Source organism: Pholis gunnellus (assembly GCF_910591455.1).
Source record: "Pholis gunnellus genome assembly, chromosome: 22".
Taxonomy (NCBI): Eukaryota; Metazoa; Chordata; class Actinopteri; order Perciformes; family Pholidae; genus Pholis; species Pholis gunnellus.
The window spans coordinates 10753644-10778619 of record NC_136549.1 but is presented as its reverse complement, the minus strand read 5'-3'; the positions used below and the strand labels follow the sequence as shown (position 1 = coordinate 10778619).

The following is a 24976-nucleotide window of genomic DNA, read 5'->3' as shown; positions in this document are numbered from 1 at the left end:
CTTGTGATTCAGTTACGAGTCCCACTTCTCATTCTGTGAACCTTTTTGTAAAGCGGTAACTAAGGTTTTTTTCATCCTGGACCCTATTTTTACCATTTTTTTTGTGTCTAAGCGACTAATGGCGACAAACATTTTTTGAAATTGGTCCAGTATTGAGCGAGAGAGCTGCAGCCAGCAGCCACTAAACGGGCTTGGATGTAATCATCCGGGGAAATTGCCCACCGTCAATGTACGTCAACCAAAGTGCTTGTTTTTGCCATTGACAGGCTCAGATTGCTATCAGATCTGATTAATACCTTTCGCTTGATCCGGTCTTTTTGGTATTGTGTCATGTGACATATTGCCTGAAGACAATGGCAAAAAAGCCAATAAACGTATTTCACAAAAATATCAAACTATTCCTTTAAAAGGATTCCTGCAGGGATCCACTTCTACTGACCGCATGTGAAGGAGACACACAATATAACATGAATAATTGATCACACAGTTCACATTGTGGTGAAAATGGAGAGGATGAACACCAACGAAGGGAGTTGATATTCCCTCTGTCAGTTCATCGTGACATGAGCTTAATGTGTTCAGCCACACAGAGGCTTTCACACTGTGCTTTTTCTTTTGCCCTTTATTTCTCTTCTAATAGGCGGGAAGTTTTTTTGGTGAAATTGACGGCTCAGTGATGACAACACTTATCAGAATGGGCATGTTTAAAAGGTAAGGGGCTGTGGTTGCCACTGCCTGCCTGTTTGATAAGATACGTGTGTGTCCGTCTGCTTCCCTGTATGGTCGGTGTGTCTGTTAGCAAAGGTCAGGTGGTCACAACTGTCCCGACTTGGCCTGCAAGAGCTGCAGCATGTTAGACTTACTGTGAACTTCTCTAAATCAATAAGGCAAGAAGTGACAGTGCCCCCACATTGCACAGCAAATATTGCATCCCGGTGTCTCATGTCTCGTAACACCATGCATTTGAATGCGGCTCATGAATTGGATTACATGTCACCCTCATGCTATATCACAAACAGGAGTGGTTGCTGCGGAGGCTTGTGTCAACCAGGAGAGTGGCTTGTAAATGTTTTCCGTTTGCCTTCTTGTTCCTATACACCTGCATTAGTATGCATCCCAAAGCCTGAAGGGCATGTTTACTGTCATTATAGAGACTCAAAAGCGTTGCTTTGATTGCTGCATAATGGTATAGTCACCTATCTTTGTATATGCGGCACAGATGTCCCTGCTTTTCCCTTTCGCTCCCATTTGAGCTCTGCTCTCCCGCTTACTTTTTTCCCGTCTTTTATGTTTGAAATCTCATAAGCGATGTGCTATTTTTATACAGCTAAAAGATTTTGTCATGTTTCATTTGACACAGGATATTACATGACTGCTTTAGAGCATGCATGAACTTCAGTGGCTGTGCACTCACACTTGCACTTATATCTGCAAACGTGTGTGTGTATTTATGTTCTTGTGCTTCTACCTGCGTAGAGGACCACATATACACAATGTAGAGGAACAAGAAAGGGTCAAAACACTGGGTCAATCCTCTTTTTTTAAAAGGAAAGTAATTCTAGCCCTGCATTTTTCTCTGGTTTCTTTCTTTTCTAAGTTAAGTTAGTGAAATACTGCCTGAAGACCAACACCACATGCTTTTGTGTCTGTGTGTGTTTCCTCAGGGTGTCCCTGTTCGACTACCAGGCCATGTGTAAGATGAACCTGCACTCTGTCAGCAGCGCCCGTCCACTTCTCAGTGTAAGCACGGCGTACTCACTCTTTATACAGTATTATTACCATAACGGTCCAGTCAATTCTGCAGTAACTATAATCTTTATTTTATCTCCTCAGCCGTTCTATGGTTTGGCTTCAGCCCTCAAGTGGTTCCTCTCCAACTTCCTACTGTAAGTGTTGCTAGGGGCAACCAGAATGTCAGTATGTCCAAAATAAAGTTCAGATGTGCTATTATGTATCACTATTCAGTAAATCCAGATAGTAAAGCTAATCGTAAAAACAATGATTGGCTGTTTAACGGGAAGTCATGTGCTGGAAATGAAAACGTTTCAGTTTTTACATTAGTGACTTGGTCAGGCTTATCTAGTTATCCCAAAAACTGCTACCAATTACTGCTGAATAATTTGAGGACCCATTTTCATATTCCCATGACACAACTTTGGGTCCTGGCCCAGTTTTTGAACGCTGAATGCAATCTGCTCGCAATCTGCTTTGGTCTATAATGATGGCCGGCTAATTGACTTCCTCTGTCTGTCCACTCTCCTCTACTCTCGTCTTCACAAGGTTTCTCCTGGAGTTTAATATCTGCGGCTTCTGGCACACGGAGCATTTCGCTGACGGTGAGCTCCACAAGAAAACACACAAACTCTATCCGTCGTTGTGACAAATGTCCCTTTTACATGTGCTAAGAAATGTCCCTCCATGTGCATAAATCATGTATATTCTGTACATCATCACAAGCTTCAGAGCAGATATTCAATATGTACCGTAGAGACAATTATTTCGATATAGCACACATATCATGTACATCTACATTGATTGCGAGTAAATATTTATGAGATCATTACATGTTTTAATCATCGGGGTATTTACACACACGTGTGTCCGACCAGGAGTGTTTACTGTAAATTGTGTGCAACATTAATAACAAAGTCATTATGGAGCATCGCATCCTCGGATCCCCTCACCTCTCATCTGCATCTGTCTTTCCATCAATCACACATTCTCTTCCTCATTACTCCACCTGTCAATCATCCACTCTTCCTCCTGCTCCACGTTGTCATCATCATCATCATCATCTTCATCATCATCCCTTCATTCAGCCAAGGCATCTTTCAGCGTGTGTGAGTATCTGTCTTGAAGTGGGTTTTTTTTGGAAGATCCGTGTTCTGTATTATGTGTGTGGTGTAGTGTTTGTGTAGTATACTTCAAGCTACATTAAAATGTGATGTCTCTGATTATGTAAGCAGCTTTCAGTAGGAACAGACACAACTGGCAAAGTCCTACAAAACAAGACCGAAGCATATTGCTACACTGAAACTAATGTAATTCTGAGAAAGGCAGACAGAAAACGTAGCTCGCAACCAGATGTGAAGCATTAGAAATAGCACCCAGCATTTCCCCGTCACAGACTCGTAGCCTGTCAGTCATCAACAAAACGTCACACATACACTTCTTCTAATTCCCAACCTGGAAACATGACCCGTATCTATTCCTCTATTAGCCTCAGCTCATAAGAAAAGAGGGGACCTCCTGCAGCCATGTGACACCGAGTACCCCAGCTTCGTCTACGAGCCGTCAGTCAAAGAGACCAACAGCATTATTAAGTGTGGACGCTGCCAGAAGTAAGCACACACTCATACACACTCATGCACACACAAAATCTGCAGTGCAGTCCCCTCTAAGCCCTGGACCAGTCATATTAAATTGTCCTCCCCAAATCCATTTTCTACGGCTTTGCTCTGCTCTGCTTCTGCACGCTCAGAGCAGTGTGTGTTTATACAAGAGTATCAGGAAGGGGGAAATAAGTAGAAAGAAACGGAATTAGATCTGGGTGCATGTGGTGATAGAAAAACCGAGAAGCATACATGGAGCAAGAGAGCGAGAGAGAGAGAGAGAGAGAGAGAGAGAAACTGGAAAATTGAGAGAAAGTATTAAGAGATGTAAATGAAAAAACAGTGATGGGGAGAGAGGGTGACAGAAACAGAAATGGAAAAACAGTGGGAGACAAGAGGTGAAAGAGAGGGAAGCATCTTAGTATATGTATGCGTATCTGTGTGTTTGTTATAAAGAGAGAGCGAGAGAACACAAAGAAAAGGCAGAGAGACGTTCAGCAGGTTTGTGATTATACGTTGAGTGTGGGCGCCCTCATGAGGCCAAAAGAGGTATAAAGCAGCGCGAACACTGCCAACAGCATACTGGGAAAGATTATTGGCTTTCAAAATGTTTATTACCCAGTTCTGCCAACCCATGCAGTGGGTAAGTATAGAAATTTATTTCCCCGTAAAATAAGCCTCTAAAATTATCATATGAAACATTGTTTGGAGTTTTGCATAAAACTATACCTTGACAAAGTGTTGTCAAGTGTAGACACGTTTAATGCAATGTGTGTTTTTGTGCGTCAGGACGTTTGTGGTGCAGCAGATACCAGAGAGCAACCTGTTGATGTTGGTGGTGCAGGCCGACTGCGACTGCTCCAGACAGTACCCGCCCATCACCATGGAGCCCGAGGAAGTCAAATATATCCTTTGATATTTTGGTCTTCATTGACTTATTAATGACTATGATTTTCCCCTTGGCCCACGCTTGCCCCACTCACTCCGATTCCGATTTGTTAAATATGCCAGTGTATTGATATTTGAATGAGAATTCAAGAGACTCCTGTTCATGTTGTTGCTCCTTGACGCCGCGGCACATAACGCCTCAGTGAAGTGTGACAGGATGAGGTCCCAGAAGATTCGCCGGCGCCCCGAGTCCTGCCACGCCTACCACGCGCAGGTCAGCTTCTAATTAGTCCACCCCGTTGCAGCAAATAGTCTACAATCCAAGTAATACAAACCTAGCTTCTATATCTGCTGTCATATTTAGCTTGATTGCGCTCTCTCTCTCTCTCTTTGTTCCCTGTACAGGAGAACGCCAATGACTGTGGAGGAGCTTCTGTTATATCTCTCTCTGCCTCTCTCTTCCTCACCTGCCTCTCCTTCTCGACACTTGTCTCCTGATGATGGACAACTTTGCTATTTTACTCATTCGAATGTGAAGGAGGAGATTGGAATGAATCAAGAGATGTGTTTGGACACACTGGACACCTCAAGTGGATTTTTTAATAACTAATGTTGCAGATTTTGCTCATTTTCTCATGGCAACCACAAACCTAGTCCCTAATGATGAGCCGTTTTTCGTTAACTCCTGGCAATTATTATATTTGAACTGCAAAGAAGGCAAGTTAATGGGCTGTTGTTGCCATGGATACTTTTCCATTAGTAGCTTTCTCACACACCACTTTGCATCTCCAGATGAAAAGGGACTAAAGAGATGCTGGTGGTGGCTATGACGTGCATTGATAAAAGAGGATTATGAGTCACAAGATGCAACATTAAAAAGTCCAGGGGGGGGAATGTGTTTATCATTTCCCAAATCCCACAGAACTTAGAAATTGCAAACACACATGCATATTATATATGCAGCCGCAAGCATGCAATACTTTGTCACCCCGAGTGCTTCATCTACTGTCTATCCTACATGCTTTTTTAAACATTGAATAAGAGAAGGGCTGCAGCAATATATGGTTGTTGTGTGACATCACTTGTACTGCTGAAAGTTGTGTTTTACAAGGTTGTTTGCAATATTAGTTTCTCTGAATCTTCTGCAAATGTCAAAGGGTGATGGCTCGGTGCCAAGAACGTACTGGCGATGGAGTTGATACAAATGTAATAAAGATAATTATTAAATGAGAATGGGAAGTCCCTTCACTCTCTTATGTTTGAGTTTTTACTTGGATTGCATCCCAAAAATATTTGTTTCGTGACATATCTTTTTTTATTTTGGAGTCTGCCTTTCTGTCTTTATCAGCTGTGTCTTTCTGTGTGTTTGTACATACTGTATGTAATTATGCGTGGCTGGACATCACTGTGGAAACTGGAACTCTTACAGGATGTAGATCTACAATCAAAAACACAATGATGGATTCAAACTGTTTTGATCAGATTTATTTTTTCTTTGATTTATGCAATTATGGTTTCAAGGAAAATCTTGTACAAAATAATCCCCCACAAAAGATGCAGCACCAAAACATTTTTTTTCTGAAATTAATTTGTATGGCGGTGACTATGGATTTCATAGACTGTGGTTACTTGGGCCCCAGGGTCATGCAACTGCTACTTACTACTTGGCATAAATAACAGATTTTATAAATTCATGATAAGAGAAAAAATGGGAAGCGCTTACTCTGGCAAACAAGATTGTCACATGGAAAAAAAATGGAAAAATGTCCCATAATTGCCATGTAAATCTAATTGAATAGGGTATTTTTGTATTTGCTTGTGTTTCATATTTTGAACTTCGGCATTTCATTATATTTTGGGCTGTGAGTGTCCCTGTAGCTTTTTTTAATAGTATTTCTGAATCATCCTACAAAGCATGTCTTTACGTTGAGCTCACTCTGACGACAACATTGCCTGAGAATTTGCCTGTTTATGTCATAGACTCAGATACATATTGTTTGTGAGTGTGCATCATTACAGTATGTTGTGTCTTGCTGAGATTATCTGAGTAATTGTATTAATTTGTCTCGTTATTGTTCGTAATTTCCATTGTACAATATTCTGTATATTGTATGGTTGACATGTGACCAAGTTGTATGTTGACTGACTGAAATCATGATTTGAGCAACTAAATTAAATGATCCGTATGGTTTTTGTACTGTATTTGTTGTGAGTGAGTGTTCTGTTTTGTTTGTCAGTGATTCAATTCAATGCACACATAAAGATACTAACATTAATACAGGCTAAAACAGAGAATCAGTCAAGGAACACTCACAAAGAGATGTATATCATATATGTATCATAAATCATGGTGATCTAATTTCTGACTTCCGTGAATCTTTCATCTTGAATTTACTAAATAAGTGGATTAATTCCTAATAACATCTGTCAATTAACAATAAACACCCTACATTTTTCAATACTTTCATCTAACTGGAATTCAATTGATGAACTGAAAATATAAAAATAATGTGTTACATAATAAGAAATATCTGCAACTGCAAAAATATCCTCATGAGACACTGTTGCTGTGTGATGCTTTACGGAAAAGCAGTATGTAGTGTGATGGTTATTCATCTTAACTTGTGTTGTGGAATCTGAATCCAGTATTACTATATTCTTCCACTGAAATTATGAACAGCAGTGCACTCAGATTGCACGCATGCATCAGATTATTTTATCTCATTTCCAGTATAGTAGCCTTCAGTTTCAGATTTCTGTATTCATCTTGGCTCCTTGACAGGATGTCAGCACAATTCATGTAAACAATAGACACACATATTTATGATAGGGAAAGAAAAAAAGTGATTAAAATAATTCATGGTCAACGTTCTATGTCTATGACCTAGGCCTACTAACTCGGTCATTCTTATTAGATAAATGTATTTAAAAAATACGAGAAAGTCAATGACATTTCATCTTTTATTTTTTATTTTTCTAACAAAATTGCCTCTTAATCAGCCTAGAATAAACTCCCTAAAGTACCCTGGCTCTTGTTTGACTTGTATCGTGTGTACATGGTCCCCAGCAGCTGTGTAATTAGTGACGTGGACCAGCAGAGGCGCTAGTCGTGCCTCTCTGTCTCATTGTTTTGTGGCTCAGCGTTGCTCTGCACCGCCGGGCGGAGAGAGCGACGGGTCAGAGGAAAATGGCGGACGGTGTGGATCACATCGATATCTACGCCGACGTAGAGGAGGAATTCAACCAGGTATTAAACCCGCATTCACCACACTTCGACCAATAGTGGTATTTTCTTTATAAGTACGTTATCCATTGTTGTTAGTATTTTTCGGAGAATGGTGTGTTCTGCTGGGTAAACGGGTTCCCTCGCATACAGGCCCCTCTTTCCACCATGATGCAAGCCTGCATCCTCGCTTATGTTTTTCGGCTTGAAATACTGCATTTAGAGGTTTTTGTCGACATTTAAGACGGCGCGTGATGCAAGTAGTGATGGGCATGCACGGCGCAAATTAAAACGTGTTTAGGTGAAAGCAAGAAGCAACCACTTGTATTGTTCAGCACGCACAGTTTCAGGCCTTTTTTGCATGGCTGCCTGTGGCGGGCTATCGAGCAAAACAAACGTAGTTTCGTTAGCTAGCAAGCTAGCGTTAGCCGCTTTCCAAAAATATTACGTTAATAAGTTTCTATTGAAGTTTGTGTTTTCAGTTCATTTCAGCAGACTCATAATGGGAACTAATGTAATTGTGGTTGGGTATGAAACGTTTATTGTATGAATTATAAACGTATTTTAATAGATGTAACATTATGGATTGTTAGCTTGATGTGACGTTATGTGTCCGCTGTTGTTTTCTCCCTCCACACACGCCCCTTTTCCAAATATCCAAACCTGTGCAGCAGATATTTTGTTTGTTTGTAGACCAGTTAGAGGTAACGTTATCTGCACCAACATCTGTCTCCCATAGTGTAGGTAGGACGTCTTATGGATTCACTGTAATGAAACAACACAATGTAAAGATCATTTAACTTCTTGTTTGTATGAGCAGTAAACATCACAGCAAGTCGTTGTGAAATGTGTCAATGTACTGCTGCAATGTTTGCATGTCTGCCAACATATACGCCAATACTCATATCAGTAAGAAACACTAATATTTATTATATATATATCCCTATATTGTGTTACGGATGTACTGAAAAATCATCAAAATATGTTCTGCATGTTTTTACAGTACACTTAGCCCTTTTTGTAAAATCGATAGACTCCAGCATTTTTTTGACACCATAGCATAAATCACCATAACACACTGCAGCATGGGCCCCGGGTAGTACATGCAGATGAATGGCAACCGTCTTCCCTCCGTGCTGCAGCTCACAGCACATTGACAAAGGCACCCGACTTTTTACATTTCTAAGGAAGCAGGCAGATGAATTTATGGCTTTGTGAGCGTATTTAGCAGCTCCAAGGCCGAACGATTTATTTTTAAATAATCAGTGTTCTAAAAGTCTCACTCTCGTTTGACTGAACTGTTGCCGTCATGCTCAACAGGAATCGGACTACCCGGTCCACGATCAGATCGACCTGTATGATGATGTAATATCCCCATCGGCCAACAATGGCGATGCTCCGGAAGACCGCGACTACCTGGACACGCTGCCTACAGCGGGTGGCTCGGAGGGAGGGAAGAGTTCCCAACCCAACGTGGTCTACACCTACACAGGCAAACGGATTGCCCTGTACATAGGAAACCTCACATGGGTGGGTACCTTGAGAATTCTGCTCAGGCTATTTAGGCCCGTAGAGGAAAATTGCAGTTTTAAGAGCATGAATATATAGTAGCACCATTTTTATGCCACACGGTATTCTAATGCAATGTAAAATGTTGACCCACACACACACTTATCTGCACGTTGTGAAACATTACATTATGAATATCAAATTAAGCAAGTCGGCGCGAATATGCTGATTACGCCTTCTTCTGTTATGCAGTGGACGACAGACGAGGACCTGACGGAAGCGATCCGGTCGGTGGGCATCACGGATGTGCTGGAGATCAAATTCTTTGAAAACAGAGCCAATGGCCAGTCAAAAGGGTGAGCTTTTTCTTATCTGTTTTTGACATGATTGAACTAAACCGTAGGCTGTTATAGATAAAGATGATTCCTTCTTGGTATATATTGAAAATAGTGAGTTGAATTTCATTTTGGATCTGGACATGGTGCTTTTAAGTTACTCTTATGGATACGTATGAACTTAGAACTAATAATATATATTTCTATTTAAAATGTTTTCAACAGCATCACTGTTAATACAGGTCCTTGTGGATCCGATGCAGTGCAGTACTGGTTATTAGATTGTGAAATTCCATTTAGGCAGGAAAAATGCTTAAGAGAGAATTCTTGACATTGAAAGAAATGCAGTGTCAGAATGTTTTTGCATGAATCTGATTGTGTTTATTCTCTGCGTTCATCTTCCAGGTTTGCGCTGGTGTGCGTGGGCTCAGAGGCATCATCTAGGAAATTAATGGAGCTGCTGTCAAAGAGGGAGCTCCATGGTCAGAATCCCATCGTCACGGCATGCAACAAACAGTCCCTCAGCCAGTTTGAGATGCAGTCACGCAAAAGTAAGCAGGATAAATGCACATTTGGGATCTTTGTATTTTGAAAGCATTCAATTCATTTTGATCATTTAACTTGCATGCTTAAAAATGTATCATGTATCATGTATCATGTATCATGTGTCATGTAAAAGATGTTTGCAAATGCCCTGCAGTGAAATGTACAAGTAGTTATTGACCCCATCATGTTTAAATGTGCACACAACACAAACACAACAATTATTGCCTATTAAATGGAAACTTGAGTTACTATTCAGGTAATTTCTCAGGTACCCAGTCAGGCCAGATGTCTGGGGAAGGGAAAGCTGGTCCCCCTGGTGCTCCGCGAGGAGGGTTCCCCATGGGTCGAGGCAGAGGCAGGTTCCCTGGACCACCCGGCCCCGGTGGAGACCGCTTCCCTGGCCCCGTTGGACCTGGAGGACCGCCACCACACTTCCCTGGTTAGTTTGATAACACGTTGTTTGTACCAAATCTGTTCTCAGTTCACTCAAAGATAATATTTATAAACTGCAGAAATCAGATGTAATGATTGTAAGTCATTTAGAACAGTTTATGCTATAGCAGGTCTAATTTTAAACTACACATTACACATTTTTTGACTTCACTTTAATGATTTATAGTAGTTAGAGTGTTGCAGGTATATATTATTAGAATAAATTGCTAGCTGTCAATCTAATTTGGGTATTTCAACAATTATTTTTACCTAATATATGAATGGGAGAATAACAATGTTATTGGACCATGTTAAATGTTACACTGGTCTTGCTTTACCAAACACGGTGAGTTTGTGTAAGAAAAGATGTTTGTGTGTCGTCTCCCCCCCGCCGCATGGAACCAAAGCTAGTCTACTGTGTGTGTGTGTGTGTTTCTTGAGGGCAATCTTCCAACCGTTAAGTCTCCTCTGGCAGGACTTGATCTTTGCATGTTTCCCTCCCCATCTGGTTTGTTCTGTCGCTGTCCCTTTTCACCTCCAGTTGAGCAAATAATCCTTCTCTGGCTGCACTTTTCTGCTCACTAACGATTTCTAACACCATCGCTTGAGACGCAGTTTGCTCAAAGCTTTACTCGGCAAGCTGCCAACTTTAAATTCCTTGCAAATCTCGGATTGGCCTTCTCGCACACATAGTAGGAGAAAGCTGGCAGCTTTTCTTTTCCTCTCCATCCCACCTTTTTTTCACCTCTCTTCTTTTGCTTAGTGGCTGGTGCCCCGTGCTGCTGGGCTGTGACAGGCCTTCAGTTAGTAGGGGGAAGTTTATGAAGGGGAGAGTTGTGATTGGTTTGCTTTCTTCCCCATTAGGCCCGGGCATGAGACCAGATCTGATTAGGCACCAAGATGGCCCTCTGATGGATATGAGTTTCAATCCCTTCCCGCCGGGGGGCAGGAACGGGAACTGGCGTGGCAGAGGTGAAACACCTCAATTGATCTGATTGAATTTATCGATCACCTTTTTACCCTAACCCGCAGCTGTTTATTGGTGGGAGTTATACCATTAAAAACAGCTGAATTTCTCATTCTCTTAATCCCTTAATATACAGTTTCCACAAAATGCTAATAGCTGTACATCAGGCCGGGATAACCGTGTTCAAACTAAAACATTTTAGAGATGTGCGTTCTTTTAAAGTCAGTTACTTCAGATCAAAAATTCACAATTGGTTTTAAAAAGCATCCTCTGAAACTACAAAAACAAGTTTTATAAGGTCATCCTGCATTTTGTCTATCAAATTCATACTGCCTCGAGAAAACTCGACTTTTTCCATGCTTGTATTATATCTAGTGAGAATATATATACAGGACGTATGTACCTCTTTTGCTCCTCGGTCCTCTATGGCTCAATGTCAACAAAGGCTTCCCTTTACCCGTGTAGCTGCATGAGAAAACCAAAATACATCCGACGAAGCTCGTAGGTCTTATTTGCCTGATATAACGTCTCATGCGTTGCCTGGAGATGATCATTCTGCCAACTGCAGTACATGCACTATCTCAAATATGTATGAGCTTGTCATGCTGAAGTCTTGGCAGCGTATAGGAATGCTCCCTCTCAGTGATGTGTTTAGGGAAAAAGAGCAGTGAATGCACGGCCTGTGGTTTAAAAAAAGCCTGCTTGAAACAATTTGCCCTGCGTGTATCTCATCATCTGTTCTGTTGCCTTCTGGTTTCATTTGCAGCATTATTTTTTTATTATGTCCCCTTTTGACATTTTGTGTTCCCTGTAGCCATGACCTGCTCTTTATCTGTCTCTGTTATTGTCTCTGCTTTGAACTGGCTTTTAAAATACCGGCTACTTCAGGATATTAAAATTAGAGCTTGACCGATAGATCGGCCGAGCCAAAATATACATTTTTGTCTTTTCAACCAGCCAATTATATTTTCAAGTAGAAAAGGCTTAGTGTTGTTTTTTCCCCCCATGATACTGAAATGTTGGGGAGAACTCTACCTGCTAAAACATAAACAAAAGATAAAGTGTTCACAAGATCTTTGTCTCATGCTCTTCTGTTTTGTCCCTTGTGTTCTCTTCTAGGTGGGATGCAGGGTCCCCCACGTCCTCCTCTTGGTCCACCTGGTCCCCCCGGTCCACCAGGACCTCCACTTCCTGGCCAGGGCCTCCTCCCTCCCCTTTCTGGTCCTCCAAATCGAGGCGATAGGCCTCCTCCCCCTGTTCTATTCCCTGGTCAGTTTGGCCAGCCTCCAATGGGACCCCTGCCCCCAGGTCCCCCTCCTCCAGGTTACGGCCCTCCTCCCGGTCCCCCACCCCCTCAGCAGGGCCCGCCACCCCCGGGGCCCTTCCCTCTACGTCCCCCAGGCCCCCTTGGGCCCCCCATGGCTTTGGCTCCACCTCCACACATGCCGGGTCCCCCGCCGGGTGGACCACCACCAGCACCCCATGTCAACCCTGCCTTCTTCCCCCCACCTGGCAACAACAACATGCCCCCTAATGACAACCGAGGACCCCCTGGACCAAACGACCCATACGGACGCCCACCACCATATGAAAGAGGGGACTACGGTCCTGGAGGCCGGTAAGAATGGGTGGTGGAGGTGAAACAAATATTGAACATAGTAGTTCAGATAATGGAGGTTTTGCTCATTGTATAAGTTCAATAATTCTGAACGTGCATAAGTAGCTGCTGATTTACACTTACATGTTCTTTTGTTGTTGAACCTCATTTAGATTGTTTTTAAAGATAACAGTTTTTTGTAATTTTGTAACTTAACATGTTTGTGTGTATTTATAGAGAGATGGAGGCGTCACGGACCCCTCTGAGCGAGGCAGAGTTTGAGGAGATCATGAACAGGAACAGAGCCATCTCCTCCAGCGCCATATCTAGAGCAGTGTCTGATGCCAGTGCAGGTAACACACTTAACATTTACGGTAACATTTAATGCCAACAAGACAAACACAGAGAGCCTATTAAAACCTAATGCAACCTTGTGTTCTCCTTAGCTGACTATGGCAGTGCTATAGAGACCCTGGTGACGGCTATCAGTCTGATTAAGCAGTCCAAAGTGTCCGCAGACGACCGCTGTAAGGTCCTAATCAGTTCCCTGCAGGACTGTCTCCACGGCATTGAGTCAAAAAGCTACGGTTCCGTCTCCAGGTAAGACTCTGATTTTGTGCATTAGCCATTAAATGTGACATGTTTTTTTTATAAAGCTAAAAAGACACGTAGAGCCACTTGTCAGATTGCTTATCTTGAGAATATTTTGGATATATATCTACATAGAATAACTTGAAAAAAATGTGAGTTAGCCAGATTTGAAGTGTGGACTATTTCTTGCCTGTATGTGCTGTAATTGTGTCTGTATCTAAACAATTTCTTCCAATTGGGAATTGGCCCTGGAACATTTGGTATTTGAAACTTTGAACCCCTTGTACACAGTCCAATGATGCTTGTCCATGCCAGGCGAGAACGTTCCAGGGAACGGGACCACAGTCGCTCCAGAGAAAAGAGCCGACGTCACAAGTCCCGCAGCCGTGACAGGCATGAGGACTATTACCGAGAACGCAGCCGGGAGCGGGACCGCCATCGCGAGAGGGACCGGGACCGAGACCGGGAAAGAGAGAGGGAGAGGGAGTACCGACACCGCTAGACGAGAAGGGAGGTGGGTACCACATTTCCGGAGTAATTTACTTCCGTCATAAGCTCTCTTCTGTCTTCTTCATCACTGCACTTTTTAGACCTGGATCGAGGCAGAAGATGCGTTTGCTGCGTGCTCGCCTCCTCTCTTCTTCTTCTTTGGGTTAAAGGCTTCGGTTAAGTTTAGGGTTTTCTGTGCCTATATCCTATTTGGCCAAAGTAAAGTAATCTGCAGAGGGTGTCGTGTGACACCCAGGATAACAAATTATCAAGGAAGTGTTGCCTCTGTCCTCATTGATACAGTCAGTCATATGCCATAAAAGGCTTTTGAGCATTTAAAAAACGTTTGAAATAATTATTTACAGTAGAGTGACACATTTAAATCTCCCGCTATGAATATATGAGACGAGGGGAGAGGAGGTAAGCAATGGAAAATGCTCCTTTGGTTTCAGGTAAGGTACGGTAAGTCAATGTCCTAATTAGTCATCACAGTTGTGTCGTGTATCTGGTCTTTCAGACAATATGTGTAATACACACTTGCTGTAGTCACCCTGCTACGTTGCACAAAGGGGTTTGTAAGAGTTGTATCTATGCTGTGGTTCTGCCCAAATCAGAAAAGACACTGATAATTACTGGCAATTGACTATGTGGATGTATTGTTACTTTTTGGTCTACATGCCTCTGAGGCTGGCAATGTGCAAATTTTGTCAGCCACTTTTTGTATTCCGCCAAATACATTTCAAAATGAAATGCTGAATTCTGTAACAGATGGCATGGCTAGGAAGCCGTATTGCTTGTACACTTTATTTATTGCTGGGTGGGTAAACCTGTGTACTAGTTCAGAGAGACTCCTTAGATAATCCTTAACTAATCTGAACATCGGTTTGGCTCCTAAAAAGTGACATTTATCAAAATTTTGTTTTTACCAGCAGCTATGGCCAGTGGACCAAAAACAATATTTTTTCTGGCTTGAATATGAAGATTCAATACTTAATTGCCATTTTATTATATGTGAGTTTAATTGTGTATTGTGGCTTGGTTTGTCAGTGTGCTTGTAATACTAGTCAAAGTATTCCCCAATCATTTTTTACACTACTTGATACAGAGATTGTATTTATATATATATTATAACAAAAAAATGACAATGTTGAACTTGTCGATAGATCAATCTACACTTTGTAAATGTTCCATTCACAGTCATGTTGTATACGTATTACCATTTCAGTTGAAAAGTTGAATTTATATAACTGTCATGAGAAGATGAACGTTCATTTATCAAACAGTGTTGATAACTGCTTTTGGACACAGAATATTTTGACAATGTTATTGTGCCATATTTGCATTAATATTGCCTGACATTTTACTTTTGTCAAATTGAATGTTTTGTAGCCTCGTATTACTCACTTATGAACCATTGCTCCTCAATTTAAGAAGAAAAAACATACGCTCTTAATGCCCTAATACACCATTTTTTAAAGCAAAACAAAATTTGCTGTTCTGCTTGAGGTAATTGACATCGCATTGACATTTTTTGTAATTTTCTAATTGTCAGAATTGGTTTACATTCAGGATCAGTGCACGATTAATGTCTTACAGATATGATTGGCAAGAGTAATTTACATATACACATTAAATAATAAGTTTTCTGGCTGTCGCCAGCATTATATTTCCTCTAGTTGAGTTCCCTGATTTAGTTAAACTGACGAAAATTTGATTTGTAAGAACTTGTAAATATTATTGAAGGTATAGAACAATTTTTATGTCAATGCAGCAGATTCATGACTCTATGCTAACTGTTATTTGTCATTGACTGATACATAGTATACATTTTACATTTGTTTTTTATGTGACTTGTATGTACATTGCAATGATTCCCACTTAGCTGCGGTGTTGATTTAGAATGATAAACCGTCATAGGTTGGCCGGAGATCATTTGGCTCATAGTTGTGTTTTTTGCTGGCTTTTTGGATGTTGAGTCATGTTACGGATGAGTTGCAGTTAAAGCGATACAACACCAGCTTGTGCACAACAAATATCAATACCATGTTGCAAATGGTTTGTTGCTCTTAAACCCTTTTGAGGTACATCTTCTGTAGGCTAATTGTCAGGCTTGGATGCCTTGTGTAACGTTTTGGAACTGCAGTTGAAATATCTGGTTTGATGGATTTCTGTGTGTCGTTCTCATGTCCTTCACTGCCAAAACACTTAAGATGTTAATGGTATATAAACCAGTCCTCACAGAGAAGAGTCTAATAGGTTACTTGGACCCTTTAACATCCCTGTACACTTGTGCATCACCCCAAATAATATTTCATTAGCTTTCAGACATGAACTGCATTCACTCTTGAGACCATGTTGTCTAAATATACACATATGTTATACATGCACTATCTCAAATACGTCTCCCACACTGAGAAATATTAATTGGGGTGGTTTTGCTTGTGGGGTTGCTGAATTTTTTAAAAGCAGGCAAAACTCAGACCAAAATAATGTAACAGTCTCTTTTATCCGTCAGCCCAGGCTAACGTATATGTTACACCTGATAGTCCAAATACAAACCAGTTCTTTTACAAAAGACTTTGTGTCCACTGGGAACCTCTTAACAAAAGATTACTCTTTAAAACAAGCACTCCTGATCAATAGTAGAACTACAGTCTCCTCCAACACATTTCCTTTAGTTACCTCTGTTAGATAAGAGATCCCCAGTGGGCACAGGGCCTTAGAACGTTGGGTTAGATGCATTTGTTGAGTATATTTTCAACAAATGTTTCTCGGTGTAAATCTGACTTTGCATTCAGTCTGATATCTTGGAGCATGGTCATCAGGGGGGGTGAAGCATATTGCTGTTAATCCTGATGGTAGGATGGCCATTTGTTGTGTCCACAGATATGCTTTAAAGCTCTTGTATCTGTTCATATTGACATGGGGGAATGTACACTGTGTGCAACAGGCTGCAAAGACTTTCTGCTCTCTCTTCAGTCTGTCTGTAGGTGCATGCTCACAGTCACAGGCCTCACACAGGCATACTATTTGCTCATGTTGAACCAGGGTCAAACAGTTAATGTACATGTCATTAATAAGCATTCATGCCCGTTTATATAACAATTTATACTTTATACACAAATGACACGACGGGCTACATTTATATAAATTAATTTAATTTGGCAATTGTAATGCTCTAATTGTGTTTAGTTCCTATTTATTATTCAGCAAATCAGCGGTGTAATTATGAGTAGATATTTAAACGTGTACATTTCTCCACACCGTATGCACAAAACTATATTTAAATGTGAAGTCTCACACAACAAGTTAAAGATCTGAGAGTTCATGGGCTGGTTGACCCTGGTCTGACTCTGTCCTGTTACATATTGTAATATGTTCTATGAACTAGAATATTCTATAGAGAACAAAGGTTCAAGGCATATTTTTTAATATGGCAAACAATTTGTTGGTCTATTTGATCTGTGATTTGACTGTTGACAAAAGTTCAACCCCTTCCTACTTGTACTGGATGTTAAAGTCCCTTTATGAATGATAGTGTGACGAGGAGTATCATTGAGTTTGACCACTGTGTTGTAAACTATATTGTTATTGTCGGTTTAACTGTTTTTGTCTGTAGCCATGCACCATGTAAAACGTCTTCTACAGCAAAAACGTATCACGTTTGAACATGTGAAATCCTCTGTACTCATTTGAGGCCTTTTTGGTGCAGATACCGGCTGTAAATCAAAACCTTGCATCACCATTTATTAATCCCATTTTACATAATTACAATAGCAGACACATTTGAAATGACTTTCTGTATCAGAAGTGTTGTCATTTCACCTGATAAATGTAATGTTTCTGTTAAGAGGTGCTTTAAATTGGGTACAAATGTAATCCGGGTAGTGGACCGTTATTGACAGTGTAATTGTTGACAGCTGCTGTCATTAATAATTACCATAAACAGGCTGCCTCCAGTTTCCTGTTCCTTGCATGCTGGACTTTGTCTTTCTCAATTCTAAAAACAAAATACTGCAGCTTAAATACTGGCATAATGTTTACTAGGCCATAAAGGGATGAACTAAATTACATTGACAGAACCTTTTCCTGTTAAATGTTAAAATATATAATGATATATATATATAACTGGGCGGTTGTAACAAAGTATCACCTACTGTGTCTGAGTCAGATGCGTGCCTTCCTCTTTGTAGTTTTGTCTTTTCTGTGTCTTTAACTCCTATATTGCTGAATTTAATGAAAACCTGGTTGTGTCACAACCAGTCATGCACTGTTTCTATGTAACGTGTCACGTTTGTAGGTCTGTACCTAAAGATAAAGCTATTGCATCATTTATTTTTAGTCAATTTATTAAAATAAAACTACCAATGACCGATAAACATCTAGTGGATTATAGATGACTTTTGTTAAGGGGAGGAGGCAATTTACCAAGAAATGTTACACTTTCTGCAAACCACACAAAGCAGAAAATATGCTACATTGTGCAGCATGGATCCGTTAAAGCCAGCCAGGTGCTCGCTGTAGGACTGAAGTTCAGTTTTACACATTTAGAAGATTACCTAGAATGTCTTTACACGTAACATTTTAATCATTTCCCCTCATGTCCATCCCTGAATTGGAAATCATGTAACAAAAATGTCCAAATTCACTGCCCCAAGTCTTTAGATATACTACATTTTATATATTTTTATATGGATGTCACTTGTCTGTCAAGAAGCTTGTGTAACATGCAAGCATCTATATAAGAATTATTTTACGCTCATTTAAACAATTTCAAATCCATGTTTCACGAACGGGGATAAAGTGCATTTAGGCATAAATTCAGCTGCATATTGTGTTATTTTTCTGCTCTGTGTGTCTGTGTGTGTGTACAAACTGATAAACTTCAGATTTGCTTCTTGGATATTTCCTGTTCAAGTTTGCATGACCATGTGTGTGTCTGTGCCCGGGTTGGGCACAAGTCAGTCAACTGAGCGTTCAGAGAAAGAAGTCCTAACAGGATATTCTGCCATTTAGAGGCCCCGTTATCTGACACCCCCCCCCCCCCCCCCCCCCCCCCCCCCCCAACCAGACCCCCTTTTGTCACAGTAACATGTTCAGTAAGTGGATTTGGAAGGACTCAAAGTGACTGTGGACTGAGCCCAGCCCTGGTGTGCACTATGTACGTGTAGTCTAGAGGTTTAATGATGGGGGGGGGGGGGGGGGAGAGAGTGTTCACTGTTGGGCTGCCTCGAAACCAAACTCCACCCTTCGTTTTGACACCTTTCAGCTAACGAGGATCAAGGATGGATGGAAGATAAGGGAGGAAGAATTTCAGTGCGCCACCACCTCCCCACCCTGCATGACCGGACAGGATTACCAGCACCACCTCTTCCTCCATCTCTCCTCTCGGTCTCCACCCATCCTTCTCTCTGTCTGTTCATCTTGTCTGCCCGATTAAGAGCAGTGGATGGAAGACCCTGACCTGTGTAAGGCTATGTTATCCCAACATCTGTACTCATGGTAACTAAAGATGAAAGAAAAGAAACTTTCCAAGCAGTTCTTTTATTTTTATGATGTTTTATTTGACATGAAGACTACGTGTGATGCTTTTTTTGCAAAGAAACAATAAAATGGCCCACAAAATCCCTAATTAGAAGACACAAACATTACATCCTATTTGTTTTGTTTTTTTATTTTTCCTTGGCTCGCTGTACTGTGTACATTCAGTTTAGAGATCCGTTTTTATAGGGTACATGTTTGATGTGTTCTCCCCACCCCTCATTCTCATTTCTTCCTTTCGTTAGAATGTTTGTAAATGTCTCTCTGCTTTTGATTAAAAACTAGATGGTGTTGTAATAAAAAATGTTTACTGAGGTACTCGATGCATTTGGTGAATTCCTCTACGTTTGGCTCATTTATATTAAATGTGTATTTTAGATTGTTTCATGTTGAATTTGTGTGAAGATTGTTTTTCTCTTTTTTTTTGCTCTATTAGCGAGCAGCTTTATGGTTTAAAAAAAATAGTATTTTTTGTTATTTTATTCAAATGGATGAAACTTTTACAAGGTAAGACAATTTAAATGAATGTACTTTTTTGCAATGTGCATTGATGGAAGGATATGTCAACGTTGAACAAGTTGAAGGTAAACATGTGCATGCAGCTTTTTGAACGATTTTGGGCAGCTTTACAGTAAACCCAAAATAATACACAATACTGTTCATTAAGGGGTTTCCATTGTGTGTAACACACTGAATAGATATTACCAAGAACACTTCCAATCCAAATTGTTTTTGTCTTTGTTTTGTTAATGTGAAATATCATTCTTATATTTAGTAATCCATGTTAATTCAAGCAGCCATTGTAGTTCAAACTTGCATGGAGTTGGTCATTTATATTTTAGTTCATCCCATTTGGTGATTTGCCATTTAAAGAAAATGCTCCTGTGTCCCACGCCTAACCTGTCTGTGTTCATGTTAAACACGTTTACTCTGTCGCACCATAGATACGATATATCGACACAACATACGGAACAAATTCAGTTAAACTGGTTCTTCAAATGCACTTTGTTTAATATGTGATGTGCACCATAACATTAACTTTGTCATTTGCAAGGCAGCCACCATCATGTTCATGGCTCTTTTTTGTTTTTATAGACTGATTTTCAACACTTTGTGGTCCAGAGCTTTTAATTTGTAGTATTTAAAGTGATCGTTTTGGCAAATATGCACTTACATGTCTGTTTTCTCTGATATTTTCAATTACAAAATATATTAGGCCTAGATGTCCTAATATTTGACCTTTGATCATAAGACCAGACCTGTTAGGATTCAGTAAATAAAATAGAGGGGAGGATTTTTTTGTGCTGCTGCAAAAATATTACATGTTCAAAGGTGTTTGATTGTAAAGATTGTGGACCCTAGTCGCCAAAATGGTTAAAGCTATCACTCTGAACTTTGATGAAAAGATGGTAATCAGACTGTCAAGGCATCCAAACATTTTGAAAACCTTAATGATGCTCCTGCTATGTATTCTCTTTACCGTTGACTTTAAAAAGAGTGTTATATATTCACAGATATTAATCCATGTGATCCCATAAACTTGTAAACGCTGTAAAGGAGTAATGAAGCATTGTAAATTGGGTTTTTGTACCAAAAACCATGTGAAAAAGTGGGACATTTTGCACTTAATGTTGGATTTTTAACTGTTAAATGTGTTTGGGTCATGCTAGATTGACACTTCTTTGCCTCTTCAGTTGCACCTTTAAAGGCTTTATGTCTTTGCACTTTGAGTCTTTTAGGTACATTGACTTTTGTGATCTGTAAAACGTCCCAGCACAGTGCATGTCGTCCTAAACTGAGGTCTAATGAGCGACAATAAGAACGTGTGTGTGCAGGGCTTTCGGTAACAATACTCGGGCGTCTCGTTGTATTTGCCTTGTGCTGACTTCTCTCCACAGCGCTGGAGGTAAGTGTTTTCAGGTCTACGACACCACAGAAGACCTGGTCCAGTCCAGTGGAAGTCTGGCTGACTCTGCTGCATCGAGACAGACCAAGGCACAAGCAGCTGGAAAGTATCTTTTTTTGTGTCTTCAGTATTTGACTTAAATTAAAGTGGAAGGATATATTTTTACTAGACATAACCTGAGCTGCAGTTACTTTTTCACTAACAAATAATGTAAATGTTTGAAGAGATTCATCTTTGTTTGACCCAACCTGAAACCCACCAACGGTGTAACATGGTGAAAACTTAACTTTATTATATAACTGGTTACAATTGAGATGTTCTGCCTGTAAATGTAATTGATCAGAACAGTTTAGCAGACTTGCCCAGTGAAGAGCAGAAATACATGAGAAGTTGAGTTTCTAGATTATTTACAGTGGGGACTGTTGTCATCCATGGTAGCCAAACGTCATCAAGTGGTCATTGCACTTAAAAGAAATAAAACATTTGTAAATTTGGTTTGGTTTTGTGGTTTTCCTTTGTACATGATGCATCTAATTAATGTGATAGTGGGCATCAGGTTAAGGTAGACTATATAAATTACTTCAAGCCTACCAATGTGAATGAGGTTTTCATATCAATTTGGTCCACAAAATCTCAATTTTTCAAAATGCATTCTCACAAATAGTTTTTTTAAGGTTTGATGATTGTATTTATTAGTTTGTAGTTAAAAATGTCTACCAAATACTAAATTAAGAGTGCAAGTGAGTAGAGTCTTACCTATTTAAGGGTCGTTATGTCATTACATGACTGTAAACTATTGGACTAAATGTATTATAATAGAAGTTGAACAAGGAAAGTTGTATTTCAACTTGAATTGATTATTAAAAAATAACTACGGTTAACTGGTGTTTTCAAGCATATTTGTAAACACCCATACAATTGATTTAAACGGAGATTTTGAATTATAATAAACTACCTTTTATAAACGGTATCAGTACAGTAACTTATTTTGCAATGTTGACAGACTTAAGGAAAGTTAATATGGCGTTTGCAGTGTGTTTGAGCCATTATGACACACATTATTACAAACCCGTATTACATAATTCTACGCTCCTTGTCCGACGCTTCCTCCATCAACCGGAACCTTTAACGTCTCCACGTTTCGCTCCTACCGGGCAATTCAAGACGTTGCACTTGTCACTTCCGGCTCTTGTTTGGCTGGTTGTTTGAAATGAGAAGTCTGGCTGTGTGAAGCATACTTTTAATGCTGGAATGGCAGGTTTACTCAATGAGGACACACGCGGTGGAACAAGAAGAGTCCTGTAGAGTGTACCACAGGATCAACTTCACGCTTTCTACCGGATTATGTTTAAAAAGATGACTGAATTTGGTCCAGATTCCGGGGGGCGAGTTAAGGTAACGTTACACTGCAGCAGCCATTGTGTTACTACAGTAGTTTAACAATTGAACAACGAAAATGTTAATTAATAGTATATCTAGTTACCAGCACGGCTTCTTTGTCCCATCTTGTAACTGGGAGTATTTTAACAGGAACAGCATTCATATGCTTATGTGTGTTTCTCCCCCTAATGTGCAGGGAATAACCATCGTGAAGCCCATTGTGTTTGGGAACGTTGCTCGTTATTTTGGGAAGAAGAGGGAGGAGGATGGACACACACACCAGTGGTCTGTCTACGTGAAGCCTTACAGAAACGAGGTGAGGCATCCAAGTCACAGCAAGGCGTTTGCAAAGCTTTTTGAATTGTATACATAAATACGTAACCTTGTTCTTCCAGGATATGTCTGCCTATGTGAAGAAGATCCAGTTCAAGCTTCATGAGAGCTATGGTAACCCTCTGAGAGGTGAGTGTGGGATGAGGCATCCGCTTCTGTCGTTGTTGCATTATCTCCTGTGGATTCTACTTATTTATGTTAAAATGAAAATATGGCATTCAAATAAAAGTAAGAGGAATGTGATACAGTTGGTAAATCATACCAGCGTATGGGCAGGTGTGTAGTGGCTCACTGTGTTTCTCTTCCTTCCAGTGGTGACCAAGCCTCCGTATGAGATTACAGAGACGGGCTGGGGGGAGTTTGAGATCATCATCAAGATCTTCTTCATTGACCCCAATGAGAGACCTGTGAGAGCCTAACATGAGCATCTTAATACTAAATACTTAACCCAGGAATGTTGAGCTTCACCTCCTTGTATGCATGCTTGTATTGATTTGTGTGTGTGTGTGTGTGTGTGTGCCTCAGGTGACTCTGTACCATCTGTTGAAGCTGTTCCAGTCAGACACCAGTGCAATACCTAAGAAGACGGTTGTCTCTGAATTCTATGATGAAATGGTACGTCTGGTAGCTTGTGACCACAGTTACTCTACTGCATCCATTTATGTTTATTATTATTATATACTACTAATATGTAATCTTGCCACCATCAATTACATGAATCTCATATAATTTCCAAAGTTTCCACACACATAGAGCTTTGATTTATAAACTGACATGACCATATCGCATCAGTGTTTTGATGAAACGGGTCAGGGAGGTACATTTTGAAGTGGGAGTGATGCACCTGACTCTGTTTTCAGATCTTCCAGGATCCTACGGCCATGATGCAGCAGCTTCTGACCACATCGAGACAACTCACCCTGGGTGCTTACAAGCATGAGACCGAATGTATGTACACACACAATGAACACGAGACGCATATACAGACTAGTATGCCCCAATTCTTTGGGGCATATTCTTTGTTTGTGCATCTGTGCAGGAGAGCAGCATGGACATGGTTTGAGTTACTGACATCTTGCTCATGTGTGTTTGCAGTCAATGAGCTGGAACAGAGGACCAAGGAGAAAATGGAGACGGCAAAGAAGAGAACCAGCCTGGAGATCACGGAGCTGAAAGACAAATTAAAGGCCAGCAGAGAAAACATCAACCAGCTGAAGGCAGAGATCAGGAAGCTGGAGGAGGACGGAGACCACAAGGAGCACTGAGACATGGACAAACACACACAAAGTGATATATTTTATGATCTTTTTTTTCTTTTACACTCAATATCACAAAGCTCAAAGAAGACATAAGAATGATTTCCCCCACAATTTACCATAATATGTTTTTACTGCAGAACTAAAAACACAAAAAGAAAATCTGAACTGTGTTGTGTTTTGTTAGCGGTGTTGCTTGTGACTGAAACAAGGATTTTATGATTCTTTTCTACCCAAACATTGCTGGATCACCTGGCTGTCAATAAGTATTCACACCTACCTGATATAGATATCCACATTTGTGTGGACAGCTTTGAATATGAATAGCTCATGTGTTGGTTTTTTACTGATCTTTGTTTTCTATATAAAGTAAAAATGTTTTCAGGATTGCCTGTAAATGTCTCTTCTGTTGTAACCATATGATGATTTGATGAGGGTTGAGTCATAAAACATGATGAAATACAGGAAGTTTGCACCCACTGTAATGAAGATTTAAGTAGCTCCTATAATCCATGTGGAGTCAGACTTACTGTTCAAAGATGGGCATAGCCAGTACTATGCAAGATGTGGTGAAATGTATTAAAAACGTTTCTGCAAAGACTATTAAAGCATCACCATGAACTTGTACTCAAACATTCTGTGGGTGCATAT

At 40.4% G+C, this 24976-nt stretch overlaps 3 protein-coding genes across 6 annotated transcripts in view; all 3 read left to right on the top strand.

Annotated features, from left to right (window-relative positions):
* The window catches only part of cacna2d4a (calcium channel, voltage-dependent, alpha 2/delta subunit 4a), a gene marked incomplete at its 5' end in the record, with an annotated part of 73009 nt that extends 68253 nt beyond the window's left edge, over positions 1 to 4756 (top strand). The window contains 9 exons of the mRNA XM_079183402.1: positions 641 to 711; positions 1665 to 1740; positions 1834 to 1886; positions 2281 to 2336; positions 2820 to 2840; positions 3221 to 3341; positions 4122 to 4237; positions 4412 to 4494; positions 4626 to 4756. Of these exons, the coding sequence (XP_079039528.1) occupies positions 641 to 711; positions 1665 to 1740; positions 1834 to 1886; positions 2281 to 2336; positions 2820 to 2840; positions 3221 to 3341; positions 4122 to 4237; positions 4412 to 4494; positions 4626 to 4718 (690 nt within the window). The 3' untranslated portion in view covers positions 4719 to 4756. The remainder of the gene's footprint in view (positions 1 to 640; positions 712 to 1664; positions 1741 to 1833; positions 1887 to 2280; positions 2337 to 2819; positions 2841 to 3220; positions 3342 to 4121; positions 4238 to 4411; positions 4495 to 4625) is intronic.
* A 2629-nt stretch (positions 4757 to 7385) lies between these two features.
* cpsf6 (cleavage and polyadenylation specific factor 6) lies at positions 7386 to 21850 on the top strand. 4 transcript variants are annotated; one of them, XM_079183908.1, is made up of 11 exons: positions 7386 to 7467; positions 8764 to 8973; positions 9205 to 9308; positions 9693 to 9838; positions 10102 to 10272; positions 11130 to 11237; positions 12352 to 12850; positions 13067 to 13182; positions 13276 to 13429; positions 13736 to 13934; positions 19179 to 21850. In XM_079183908.1, the coding sequence occupies exons 1-10, from the start codon at positions 7408 to 7410 to the stop codon at positions 13920 to 13922; spliced, it is 1755 nt and encodes a 584-aa protein (XP_079040034.1). In that variant the 5' UTR covers positions 7386 to 7407; the 3' UTR covers positions 13923 to 13934; positions 19179 to 21850. The 4 variants fall into 4 exon arrangements, with proteins under 4 accessions (XP_079040034.1, XP_079040032.1, XP_079040033.1 ...); XM_079183906.1 differs by having other exon boundaries at positions 13712 to 13934; XM_079183907.1 differs by having other exon boundaries at positions 10090 to 10272.
* Positions 21851 to 22553: 703 nt separating this feature from the next.
* On the top strand, positions 22554 to 24949 carry yeats4 (YEATS domain containing 4). Its single transcript, XM_079183580.1, has 7 exons — positions 22554 to 22751; positions 22933 to 23052; positions 23132 to 23198; positions 23382 to 23476; positions 23595 to 23684; positions 23930 to 24017; positions 24165 to 24949. The coding sequence occupies exons 1-7, from the start codon at positions 22701 to 22703 to the stop codon at positions 24332 to 24334; spliced, it is 681 nt and encodes a 226-aa protein (XP_079039706.1). The 5' UTR covers positions 22554 to 22700; the 3' UTR covers positions 24335 to 24949.
* The last annotated feature ends 27 nt before the right edge of the window (positions 24950 to 24976 follow it).